Raw genomic sequence first — 14006 nt, 5'->3', positions numbered from 1 at the left:
CCCGCCAGGCTAGTCTTCAGTTGTATAATGCTGCGGTTTGCAAGGCAGCCACTAGAGGGAGATGAGTTGCCCATAACTAACTCTCAGTTTTTTTTTTCTCAGACTTTTAATCAGTGTCTTGCTTAGCTGATATTTGAGCTGAGCGGAAACAGCCCAAACAAATTACACCCCTCTCCCCTATGCTCCTTAAGCAGTCTGCTGATTGGTTGAGATTGTTTACAGTCAATCCATGCCTATTTGTGAAACCTAAACTACAGTACGTATGAGGAAGTGCACACAACAACAATGGGCCATGAGGAGCAATTTGATGAATTTTACAAAAAGTGTACTGAATTAGAGTTGTGGACCCCCACCCTTATAAATCAACTGACATGAAAAATTTCTCCCTTAGCCCCATATGTTAGATGAATTAAGTCAGGAATACAGAGCAGGGTAACAGAAATGTTAACCCTGAGCACTGGGTAACAGAAATGTTAACCCTGAGCACTGATTGAACAATGAGTCTTAACATGAGTTTGCCTGCCTAAACTACCACCTAACAAGAAAAATATGCACACAAACACACACACACGCGCACACACACACACACACACACACACACACACACACACACACACACACACACACACACACACACACACACACACACACACAGTTCAGTTCCAAATATACACTCTGTTTCATTACAGACTCTATGAGAAATTCCTCAGCCCATAACTGAAAAGTCTGAAATCTCACAATGAGCCCAGAGGCCTCACAAGAGCCTGTTGCTGTGGCTTAGGCTAATAGGGAAGTTATGTTTTGGGTGGGAGCCATGTAAAATATCTAGATTAATAATAACTCACATTCAATATGGAGTTATGTTTGATATAAAATTTAACTCAACGAAGAGTGTGATACTGATCGCCAGAACAAAGGAGGATATGAAGTGTGTCTATCCTTCTTTCTCGTTGGCAGGTGAACCACTATAGGTTGTAAAGAAAGTTAAATATCTGGGACATGTGATAAGAGATGACCTCTGTGATGATGATGATGTGCAGCGTCAGTGTGGAAAACTGTATGGGCAGGCAAACATGCTGGCACGCAAATTCCACATGTGCACTCCTGATGTTAAAATCTCACTCTTCAAAACCTATTGCACTCCACTGTATACTGCCCACCTGTGGTGTAATTTTAGTGAGTCGAAAATGAAAAAACTTCATGTGGCTTATAATGATGCACTAAGAATTGTGTTTAAAATCCCTAGGTGGAGTAGTGCCAGTGAAATGTTTGTGTCTAACAATGTGCCCACTTTTAACGCTGTTTTAAGAAATTTTATGTATAGATTCATGTGCAGACTGACAGGGTCTAAGAATATGATTATTGTGTCCATAGCTGATGTCTCTAAGAGTGACACCAGGTACACATCTTGTTTTTGGAAACATTGGACCCGAAGCCTGTATATGTTTTGTAAATGATGCCTCATCTGCATCATTCTTAAATGTTTTGTATTGTTTTACATTTATATATCTGTACTGTGTTGTCTCTATGGACCTTTGTGTCTTGAATAAAGTTGAAAGTAAAGTAAGTAAGTTAATCTCACAATCTCATTTTTGGTAAGGTATTGCTATTTGGAATGCTTTCAGGCTATTCTAAAAAATCTAGACTTATCAACTACAATGGCCTAGTCAGGTGTAGGCCTCAGCTAGAGGTAGCACTTGATGCTCTGTGCAACTGAAATGCTGAACTGATGTTTACACTGAACATTTCATGTATACAGTAGGCTACCGCTGTGAAAATGATTAATTGCGTTATATTTATAAGACAGAGTTGTCTTGAAACCTGCCAGTGCTGCAGAGCAAATTATGATACAACACAGGAAATGGCACAACCACATAACTTGCAATGTTCAGCATAGCCTAATGTGGCTAAAAGGTGATGACTGCTGCTGATGACTCAGTGGCAGGGAAATCAATTAAAGGGGAAACCAGACCCACCATAATAAATAGCCTACTTAGTCTTAGTCCTAATATATAGGCTAATTATGAAATGTAATATTCAGAAGAACCCAACCCACCCAAAAACCCTTCACCAAGAAAACGTAAGACGGCATAATAGGTCTAAAAAAAACATAATCCAGGTACAGTAGCCTAGGCCCAGTTATGAAACAGGTAGGACTGATCATGTGACTCATATGCTTTTGAGTGATTCCTGGTTCCGCGCCACCCTATTTCGTCACCACAAGCCGGTCAGCTGATAATACATGGAACGGGTTGAACGCTGAGTTGACAGCCAGATAGCTACCGGAGGAGGACATCAATTTACGGTAAGATATGTGTGCCCACCTGATATACAATCAAATATTGAGACTTTTAAACTTACAAGAAGTGGTGTGACCAGTCTTACGTTGTTTTGGTTGAGTTTGTTACTTTGTACAACTTAGCTCTCTTCCCAACTTGTGTGTTTCATGTTGAAATGGTCATGTTAGCCAGATAGATAGCTCTCCTAGAACGGGTGGCTCATCCGTGCTAACGAACAAATGTTTTGCCCTGTTAAAGACATTTAACCTATTCTAACTTATTATGTTGCTCATGAAGTTACATTCCATAAGGTTGAATCCACAGGTTTCCATTTGTTGTTTAAAGTATCTGCGTGTCTTAATACCAACGTAGCTTTCCGGTTATTGTTTTTAGCTGCCTATCCAAATTACATGTAAGTTAGCAGGCTAAGTTAGCTATTTAACGTTTGGGGTGTTAGCTCTATGTAGTTAATTATTATAGGCGTTAGGTCTTACTGTCAAATTAAGGCAGCTCGCCAGCAATGCAGCCTTAACGACTAGACTTTCTGGAAAAATATATTGCGTTTTCTGCTTCAAAGTCAACCTGAAGCGTTTGCTCGCCAAATTACTGTTACTGTACCGTGAGTTACAAGTTAGTTATATGACTAATTAGCAAGTTAATCGGATAACAGTGTAGTCCATCATACATCCTGACAAATGTTCTTTGTAAGCATATTGGGCGTTCGTAAAATAGCATGTTTAGGTGGTAACTCACGCACAGTAGTTGCTATTAACGTTAGCTAGCTTTCATCTTAAACTGACAGTCCAGCGCTGTCTGCTGTCCCTGTCTCGTCCTTGAGAGGTTATTAGACCATGGCCCTCTTGGCTCTCTTGGATGCTGAAATATTAACACACGTCTCCAATGACAGCTGTTGTTTTCGCGATTTCCTTTCAGTCCTGATGATTAATGCACTATATACTTCAAGGATAAAGCAACTGGTTAACCATCTGTTGTGTTTATTGTTGGCGGACACTCTCAGACATGGACATGTTTGTTACATGTTTGTAAACCAGGATATTTTCCTAATTTTTCACAACTGACTTGTTTGATATGGCACATTTGGAATTCCTCTTGCTAAGATTAAAGACTGGGATTCCCTCTGACCATAGGCTTTGCCTTGTACAACACATCACATGGTTCAGCTTAATCCATAATCCCCTACCCAATGTAAGACCTCTCTTCTTCGTCTTTCAGTTGACTGAAGACATCTCTTCTGTTCCTTGCACCCCCAGTCCTGTTCTGTTGTCATTAAATAATTATTAGGCATATCCAATTAAGACTTCCACACCTATAAAGTTGTCTCCTGCAGAGACTAAAGTGGAACATCGACCTCTGTGACATGTAGGAGTTTAGAGTTTTCAGAAAAGACTTATGTTTTCAAGCCTTCACGTCTTTGTTGATAAAGAATTTCATGGGCAGACACATTCAGTATTGCCTAGTCTCAAACACTCTATTGTATGTTTCCCAGACAACCGATGGAACAGGCTCCACTACCTCTATCACCATCACATGTTTACTATGGGATGCAAAGGCACACTGAAGAGTTGAGATGATTCTATAGCGATTCATTGTTTGACCCTGATGTTCAGTGTGTTCGTGAATGCAGCGCAACAGCTTGCATACTTTCTCATGTCTGTGTAAATTGACTGTGCAAACTGTGGCATGCCTCCGCATGAGTGTAAAAATTAGAGGTTCTGGGCTAACAGAGGAGGGGGAGAGAGGGATTGGAGCTGGGCTGACCGCTGAAGTTTTTCTCTCAGCTGACTAATGCAGGTGAAAAGGGCATAGGACGACCACAGTAGTGTAGAATGATGGAGGGAAGGAATTCAATGGCCAACACAAATAACAATTCAGACAGAGCAGCCACATTTTTCTCCTGAAATGGTGTTTTTTAACGCTTTGTGATTTTAGAGACCTTGGAGAGGAAACCATTTTGGAAAAGCACGCACTGCATCTTTATCTCAAGAGTAGTGAAGCTATTTTGGTGCACAGTGTCTGTATTTGTTTTTTTATGCTGGAGTAATCGTGTGTCTCCTGTTCCCCCAGCCTCTGGCAGCAGAGTTGATTTCGTTGAGGGTTTTGCGGGGGGGCTAGCCAGAGAGAGTTGTGCAGCCATGGGGGAGCTGTTCCGCAGCGAGGAGATGACGCTGGCCCAGCTCTTTCTCCAGTCCGAGTCGGCCTACTGCTGCGTCAGTGAGCTGGGCGAGATCGGCATGGTCCAGTTCAGAGACGTGAGTAGCACACGGCCATGCAACCTCTCATCCTCGCGGAGTCTTTTCTCTCTCGGTCACTCCCTGTCCCACCCCCCCCCCCTCTCTCTCTCTGTAACACACACACACACACACACACACACACAAATACACACACACTGTGATATTCACACAATACTGTTCCCTCTTTGTCTGTGTTGATCTCTGTTTATGGGAAATGTCATCGAACTGGGAGGATAATACCTAAGCCATGACCAAATGGGGAAAATGAATAATTTATGTAGCAAGAGACATGGATGGGAGCATGTATAGACAATGGAGTTGTGTGTGCTGAATTGAATGCATTGAGATTTGAGTATGGTTGAGTATTTACTAGGGGTGTGAATCTCTCATGTAAAAGACGATACGATTCGCATCTAGATACATGGGCACGATTCGATACAAGAAAAGATACATGTTTATGAAAAACGATTCAGTACGATTCAATGCGATGTGATTCGGTGCAATTCGATGCAGTTCAAGAATGGAAAGCATTCTGAAAGATTTTTTATAATTTGCTCAAGGTGCACATTCATTTTATATTATCAATTATCATGGTTGTCAATTAGGCAACAAAATGTGTGAATATGATTATCTAAACTGAGGTTTGTTTCATATACTGTATTGAAATGAAAAAAGAATAGTCTACATTTCAGTCAAACACAGCAGCCAAATACAACATAAAAATACATTTTTATAGACTTTACAGATTTTATAGTTATGTCTGATTGTTTTCATGGAGCTGTAGCCTTGTTGAGGTAAGACAATACTGAAATAAAATAAAACAGTGCTTAAGACACTCTTGGCCTTTTCTCATATAGGCCTAGCCTACCCTACAAGAATAAAATAGGCCTACAAATCAATGAACTCTCAGGGCTTATTTTGTTCCAACAGTAGACCTAATGCAGAAACCTAAAATGCCACAAGTCTGAGTGAATATGAACAAAATCATTGGCTAATAATTTATGCATCGTTTTAGCAGCAAGGGCCAAATTATTATTTAACATTAAGGAAATCCCTTCATCAAAGGTAAGGCTACTCTACAGACTATCGTTGCTGTTTAGGAATGCTGTAAGTTCTTAATTTCGCGCTGGATTTCGAAAAACAAAAGCCGACCGAGTGCAAGTTGTCACATCCTTAAGTTGCAATAGATGTATGGGTAATGAGGTCATTTGACAACTTTGGGCAATGAATGTAACCAAAAACGAACTGCATTACCCACAATTCCGTGCCACATATAGTTTTAAAACCAGAAGTGGGGTGAACGCGGTGCTTGGAACGTAAATAAGCGTCTGAGCGAGCAGAAAAGGTTGTGCACCGATTCATAACAAGTAAATCAATATAACGACCGGTTCATTTCAGTTTTTTTCCGATACGGGGCTTCACGTATCGATGTAGCCGTATCTTACACGTTAAAAACGGATACCGATACGTATCGGTTAATCTTTACACCCCTAGTATTTACGCAAGCACACACAAGGTTTTTAGGAGATCATGAGGATGGCATAGGGTTTGTTGCTCAGGTGTCTTGGGGTGCTGACTGCCTTGTGCTTATCTTGTGCTTATCTTCATAGCTGAATCCAGACGTGAACGTGTTCCAGAGGAAGTTTGTGAACGAGGTGCGTCGCTGTGAGGAGATGGACCGCAAACTGAGTAAGGATCGTTCTGTGCTCTCCCTCATAACAGCCCAGTTCCTCTTTGGCCCCTTTTTGGTTATTATTTGCCTCCCTCTCACTCCTCTCACTCTCTTACTTACACACACACACACACACACACACACACACACACACACACACACACACACTCATACACACAAATAAACATCAATTTCCTGTTTTGTGTCAGGGTTCGTGGAAAAGGAGATAAAGAGAGCCAACATCCCCATTGTTGACACAGGAGAGAACCCAGAGGTTCCTTTCCCCAGAGACATGATTGACCTGGAGGTAAAGGCCATCCAGCCTTTCAAATCATCAATACATTTTAGGCGAGCAGAGCCTTTGTTTGACAACATTTCCTCTCTAATGACCTTTTGACCTCTGTGCTATCTTGTCAAGGCCACCTTTGAGAAGCTGGAGAATGAGCTGAAGGAGATCAACACCAACCAGGAGGCGCTGAAGAAGAACTTTCTGGAGCTCACCGAGCTCAAGCACATCTTGAGGCGCACCCAGCAGTTCTTCGATGAGGTCAGGACTGGCAGTGCAAGTGCAAGTGCAAGTGGAAGAGTATGTGTTGTCGCTGACTGTGAGACTTTTCCTGCATGCCGGCTTGTCTGGGGAAAGATAACCCGTAATTTGCTGCATTGCTGCATTACAACATAAGGGATGTTAGAGGACAATGGGAGGATGTATTACCCGACATATATTGGTGTCACACACACACACACACACACACACACACACACACACACACACACACACACACACACACACACACACACGCTCTCTCTCAGCTCAGCACAGCAGTCACAGCTTAGTTATGCCTCTTCCCTCTACTTCCTCTGGGCTGGTAATTTCCTGCTTATGCCCTTTCCAGTTCTACAGGTTTCCATCTCTCTGTTTGGTTATACAGCTCGTCACAATAATAGGTGTCTGCACCTTGTGATTCCTTTTGTTTTTCCAGCCAATCCCCACTGGGCTTGTTTTGTTTTCCTTCACCAGGCCCAGCCTTCTCTCGCTCATGTCCATGTGATTGGACCTGAAGGTGTTATTGCACCTTTTACAAGCGCTCACGAGGTGTAATGAGGGTAGAGAATTCTAGATAACTACTCTCTCCCATGGACAATCATTGACCACTTGCTACACGGATGGGATTTCTCTACCCTCACTGTGCCACATCAGAGACGGTCCTGTTAAACATTCACCTTAATGGTATTCTGTTGTCTTCTCCCATCTGCCCCATACTGATCAGTCATTTGTCTCTCATTCCACACTATAACACACAACTAAATGTGTACATGTACTCAGAGGTGGAAAGTAACGAAATACATTTACTCACGTTACTGTATTGAGTAGTTTTTCTGTGTATTTTGTATTTTTTAAATAGTTTATAAAATCGGTATTTTAAATTTTACTTGATTACTTTTTGAGTGAAGTATTGTACTTCGCTACATCAAAAATCCCATCCGTTACTTGAGTAAAAAAAAAAGTTACTAATAGTTACTAATAGTTACTATTATTAGCCAATGATTTTGTAAAAGACTAACGAAAACAGAAAGGGAGAGAAAAAAAATTGCGCCCTAAACCACTAGCCTAGTGATAATGATCAGCATGTAGCCTACAACAGGACATGAATCAAGCTGACGCCATGCAGTCTTTCTGAAAGTGATGGAGATGGAGCTGGATCACGAGATGCATCAGATTAGCCTAACCTATGAAAGTGTATTTTCCGCTATTCCAATGGGTTGTCTCAGTTCGTTTTAGCACCAATGATTGCGGAGATATTCAAACCAGAACAACCAGTTTTACCAGAGACTTTCTAATGAGGAGATACAGCACTCAAAAAATCCTCCATAGTAATGCATTGGGTTAGTTTGTAACGCCAATATGGCAGTTGTCTACACATATCACAACCCTTCCGCGGCAAAACGTTGACATGTGAATACATTGAGCCAATCATGTGGTGTGTTGTAAAATACATTGAGCCAATCATGTGGTGTGCTGTGAAGACATCGTGCCAATCATCTGTTGTGATCTCACTGCTGGATTACTGTTAACTGCAAAGCGAACCAAGGATGAGTGCAACTAACTTTGAAAATCAACTACTGCTCAAACTTAAAGGAGAACTCCGGTGATTTTTCACATAGATCTCCATTTCTCAACATCCTTATCAGGCAAGTACCTCCACTCGGCGGCCATATTGCAACACTTTTTGGGCACTTATCGTGCATCTATTTCGGCAGAAATGCGTGTGCGTAAGGCTTCACGACACCAATCTTGCTCCAGCAGCGAGATCACAACAGATGATTGGCACGATGTCTTCACAGCACACCACATGATTGGCTCAATGTATTTTACAACACACCACATGATTGGCTCAATGTATTGGCGTTGCAAACTAACCCAATGCATTACTATGGAGGATTTTTTGAGTGCTGTATCTCCTCATTAGAAAGTCTCTGGTAAAACTGGTTGTTATGGTACCCCCCCCCCCCCCCAAAAAAAAAAGTAACTTTTACTTAAAGTACATTTTAAATGAACAACTTGTAACTTAACTTGTACTTGAGTAATATTTCATCAAGGTATTGGTACTTTTACTTGAGTACAATATTTTCATACTTTTTCCACCTCTGCATGTACTCCTATTTTAGTGTTCTTCAGAGATGCATGTGCTCACATGCCATGTGGCATAACATTTAACAGTGGGCTGATTCATGCATGTAAGGAGTCATACGTTTCATTCTCCATGATGACCGTCCCAATTATGATCCCCAAGACCTCAAGACCAGTGGCATGACTTGGTTTAAAGGCCTGTCCTCACTGCCTATAATAACTATAAAAACTATAACTGTATAGCTAAAAACTGTCATTACTGTTTAGCTCATAAGAATCCCAATGTTCACACTGCACACTATAATGATAAGACATAAAAAAAATATCATTGGGCTACACTTGAATAACCAATAGAAACCAATCAGCCTATCAGAATCCACACGCTAATGCATGAATGAGGCTTTACTTATTGTTGGTCAGTGTGGCCGTTCATATCACTATAGATACAGTTGTTATTATAGTTATTATCGTTATTGTTGGCAGTGTGGTCGAATATTTTGTCTCTTAATTCATGCAACTCCCTGATTGCCTTACATGTATCTCAGAGAGGTCTCATGGGGCAGGATGGGTTAAGGAGCAGAGGTGTCTGTAAGGAGCGCATTTCTCATGGTGTTCTCTGCTTTTTCCTGCTCTGTCTCAGATGGAGGACCCGGCACTGATGGAAGAGTCCTCCACCCTGCTGGACCCCAGTGAGGTGGGCCGGGGAGCTCCGCTAAGGCTGGGGTACGTGTCCACGCTGACACGGCTGGAGTTAAAGGCACAATAAGCAATTATAAACAATAAGCTGGATACATTCAAATAGTATTAGCATAGTCAAAAATGGAAGTCTGAAAATATATTCAGGGTACCATTGAAACCAGTGTTGTGCCTGAACGCGTTCATTGAACGACAGTATTCATATTTTGGGCGAACGTGAACTGAACGTACTGTATTACTGCCTGCTCAACGTTACTGTGAACTTGTTCATTCTGGTGTCTGTGACTGGCACGCTCTATCAGTTTAACTTCGTTCAATAGGGTGCCAGATTTCTATAGAGCCGGGCGAAAACCCAGCTAAAACACACCGTAAACAAGTCTTAATATGTAGCGGAAAAAACACCCAATCTGGCAACACCAGCCGCCAGTGTCGCATCGCCGCATGCGTAATTAAAACAAAAGGCAGCATGACGGCAGCATGTAGGCGACAAAGCAGCAAGGAGGCGTCGTATGATCATTTAAACCAGTTTTATGACAAGGTTGTTGAGGATGGGAAAAATCTTACATTTCTGTGCAAACATTGCTTGCCGGCTTTTGAAAAGAAAATCTGCACTTCAGTCCAATCCACAGCAAACCTGAAACGGCACATTGAACTGAAGCACTTGGCTAGCCTTACAAGGTACAGTGGCAAGAAAAAGTATGTGAACCCATGCTAAAGTTGACTAAAAAGAGGAATAAAAAACATAATCTTTACATAACATAAAAACATAACCTTCGTTAAAAAAAATGAGGGAAAATCCAACCTTTACGGACACCAATTTTCTTTGTGAATAAATAATGTATCGTAATTTAAATAAATTGGCCTTAATGTTCTTCCTTAAAATATAGAGGGCATAAGTATACACACCCCTATGTTAAATTCCCATAGAGGCAGGCAGGATTTTTATTTGTAAAGGCCAGTTATTTCATGGATCCAGGATACTATGCATCTTGATAAAGTTCCCTTGGCCTTTGGAATTAAAATAGCCCCACCTTATCACATACTGTACCCTTCACCATACCTAGAGATTGGCATGGCTTACTTTCCATAAGATCATCTCTCAATACAAATCAAACCAGCTATTAGGCTAACTGAAATAAAACCATGCCAATCTCTAGGTATGGTGACTTACTGGTCATGCTTTCGTGGGAAAATTCCTTTCAGACCTGAAAATGTCTAGAAAGGATACAGTATGTTTGTATGTTCTAGCAGTCAGTATAACAAGAAGTTGTTAATTTAAGCCAAGAAATCAGTCAGAACATGCAGAATATGTCTGTATACATGGGTTTTGTTTGGCCTCTGTTGTCTTTTGTTTGTTTACTTCCAGAGGCAAGTTAAGAAACAGGAAAACTATTTTGTGATCATTCAGATATGTAGGCGTAGAGAGCATTCTTTTGTGAGGTTGTTTATCTCAATGTTCTAGTCATGGAATGCTTTCACAAAACGGGATTCCTGAGCTTTCAGTCACAGTTTCCGTTCTTTTTAGTTTTATTCTGTGAAAATGATTTGACTAAATCAGGATTTCTAGTGAAGGCTAAGCAGGATTGACAGTACAAGTGATCGTTTGGGGAGTTGTTATGAAATGAATATGAGGCAGATGGTCTCCTGTCACACAAAACTGACTTGCTCTCTCTGAAGGTTTGTTGCTGGGGTGATCGGCAGAGAGCGAATTCCTACTTTCGAGAGAATGCTCTGGCGGGTTTGCCGTGGCAACGTCTTCCTTCGGCAGGCCGACATTGAGGACCCTCTTGAGGACCCAACTACAGTGAGTTGTCTGACCAATTGCCCGAGCGAAAATAGAAGTCACACCGACATAGTGACAGCTCTTTAAGTTAATGACTTATTGCTATCCTTCAGGGAGAGTAGAATTACAGGTAAATCCCTTGTCAGTGTGTCTCCATGTTGCATGTTGCCTGTCGAGTTCCTCTCATGTGTTTTGTATTTCTTTTTTCCTTCTCTCCAGGGTGATCAGGTGCACAAGTCGGTCTTCATCATCTTTTTCCAGGGTGACCAGCTGAAGAACAGAGTGAAGAAGATCTGTGAGGGGTGAGCGAGCTTCCCTGCATCCAGACTAGAAATCCAGCTTCAGAACATTGTGTTTTCTTGTTTTGGTTATTTCTACCTTTAGTTGCCATGCATATTAAACATTATCTTAACATATATATTTTTCTAGACAATAGTTGTTAACAGATCTGACATATCAAGGATACATTATTTGTGTGAATAAATGCATAGCTGCCTGTAATAAACACGTCACTGGTTTATATTGACACCAGCAGAGCTTTTGAGTGAGTGCCTGGAGCTTATCAGCTGGTATTCTACCAACATTAACAAGGTCACAAAGTTACCTCCTGGAGTTTTGCTGTACCGGACTTGCTGTTCTGGATATAGCTTTGGCCAAGTATATGTCTCCCGAGAGGTGACAGAACTTCCCCGCATAAGTTTGCCCCGCATAAATGAAGAACTAAGCAGAAGTGGCTCATGGGCCACGTTCTCCCACAGGTTCCGAGCGTCCCTGTACCCCTGTCCCGAGACCCCACAGGAGAGGAAAGAAATGGCTGGCGGGGTCCACACCCGCATCGATGACCTGCAGATGGTAAGACTCCATGCCCTCCAGCACTCTGGTGTCACTTGCCACTGCTTTGACCACACACTAGCCAGGCTCAAGGGGAGCCCTTGGTACAGAAAAAAAACTAACTTATGCATTGCATTACTATATTGTGCATTGCATTGCTATATTGTGTGTTTCAGACACATAATGATTTCAAACAGATATCATTATTACTTCCAGGAAATAATATTTTTAAAAGTTGTTGTGTCCCTTAAGGAGTTCACAACACAACATTGTATGAATGGGTATGTATGTGTATTTGTCATCTTGTGCAGTATGTGCATATAATGTTGTTGTAATGCTGAGATGAAAGCAGAGGTACTGGTTAATACTGTGCTGCTTAATAGTACCTGCAGTCAAATCCACTCTCCAATCTTCTCTCCTATCAGCTCATTATTCCACTTGTGTGTGCGTGCCAATTTTTGTCCTATTATTGACTCTGCCATCTATGTATTTGTCCAGCTATTTGTGCCACGTGTGTGTGTGTGTGTGTGTGTGTGTGTGTGTGTGTGTGTGTGTGTGTGTGTGTGTGTGTACGCACGTGTTCTTATGTACTTGGTGTATTTGTCATCCTTTGTCCCAGTGTGTACTCAACTGCCGGCCCCTTTGGACAGTGTAGACGGGGTGATGGCAGGGCTGGTTCTGCTCCGCTCTCTCTCTGTCCCAGTGGAGCACTCTGTGTCTGTCCTGTAGAGCTTCAGGCGTCAGGCCTGTGTGTGTGTCTGACCCTGCCTCAGATGAGGCCAGTGTTCTCTAGGGTGCGCTCAGGTTATGCGTAAGTAACTGGCCCCAGGTTGTTGATGCAGTACTGTTTTGGTCAGGTTGTAGTGAACAGTACAGTATTTCAATTAGTACTTTTTGGAGAGATACTTTTTCTGTGTGTTTCTTACACAGAAAGTGGTATATAAAGTAAAGTAACCTTAATTACCAGTTAGTTATTCATGTAGATTGTTAGTAATCATTTATGACATATTGCACATAGCTGCAAACAGTTTTTCATTTCTGCCAACTGTAACGGTGGCCATTTATCACCAAGCAGTGGCATTTTGGGTGTGGTGTGAGAGGGGTCAGTTGGCACTGGTGCCAGTCAGTCCTGGCATTTGCCACACTAAAGCCAGAGGGGGATAAGTGAATGAACACATGGACACACACACACTGACTGGAGGAGGAGGAGGAATGCATTGTTTTAGGATCAGCCTATCAAAGGAAGAGGCGCTAAGCAAAATGGTTTGAATGGCATTGTTGACCTCCAATGAGGATTGGGGCAGGGAGCTATTACAGAAGGATCCGACCATTCCTCACCTTATTAGGGTAGGAAAAAGAGCACTCATTCACGTGCAAACACACACACACACACACACACACACACACACACACACACACACTGTCTCACACTGATCATCTTCATCAAAAACATGTGCTGATGGCTGTCTCTGTCCTTCGTACACACACACACACACACACACACACACACACACACACACACACACACACACACACACACACACACACACACAACACATCCAACAGACACTGTGTCCAGTGCTGACCCTCATATCCACATAGTTGCAATGCCTATCTTAGTGCTCCCATGGGGCCTTGCCCAATGCAGGAGGGACCTTTTCTGGGTGTCTGTCCAACACAGACATGCACGCTCACTAAACACCCACTCCCCAAACCCCCACACCCACACACATCCACCCACGAACAGTCTCCCAGGCTGATCTCAATGTGTGTAAATAGCTACGGATTAGTCTTTACTTAGAGAGCGTGAGCGATAGTAAGAGAAGGAGAATGGGAGGGAAAGAGAGAGAAAGAGAGAGAG

At 42.1% G+C, this 14006-nt stretch overlaps 1 protein-coding gene across 4 annotated transcripts in view; it reads left to right on the top strand.

Annotated features, from left to right (window-relative positions):
• Positions 1-2191: 2191 nt before the first annotated feature.
• Positions 2192-14006, top strand: part of LOC121705418 (V-type proton ATPase 116 kDa subunit a1-like) — a 27115-nt gene continuing 15300 nt past the window's right edge. For 3 of the 4 annotated variants that reach the window (XM_042086391.1, XM_042086390.1, XM_042086389.1), the window contains exons 1-9: positions 2192-2305; positions 4365-4549; positions 6142-6220; positions 6413-6510; positions 6622-6789; positions 9476-9558; positions 11209-11335; positions 11534-11616; positions 12073-12166. In XM_042086391.1, the coding sequence (XP_041942325.1) occupies positions 4433-4549; positions 6142-6220; positions 6413-6510; positions 6622-6789; positions 9476-9558; positions 11209-11335; positions 11534-11616; positions 12073-12166 (849 nt within the window). In that variant the 5' untranslated portion in view covers positions 2192-2305; positions 4365-4432. The remainder of the gene's footprint in view (positions 2306-4364; positions 4550-6141; positions 6221-6412; positions 6511-6621; positions 6790-9475; positions 9559-11208; positions 11336-11533; positions 11617-12072; positions 12167-14006) is intronic. The other variant, XM_042086392.1, reaches the window with a different exon arrangement.

The sequence above is a fragment of the Alosa sapidissima genome, chromosome 3 (assembly GCF_018492685.1).
Source record: "Alosa sapidissima isolate fAloSap1 chromosome 3, fAloSap1.pri, whole genome shotgun sequence".
In the NCBI taxonomy this organism is placed as follows: Eukaryota; Metazoa; Chordata; class Actinopteri; order Clupeiformes; family Clupeidae; genus Alosa; species Alosa sapidissima.
This window is presented reverse-complemented; position numbering and strand designations above follow the sequence as displayed.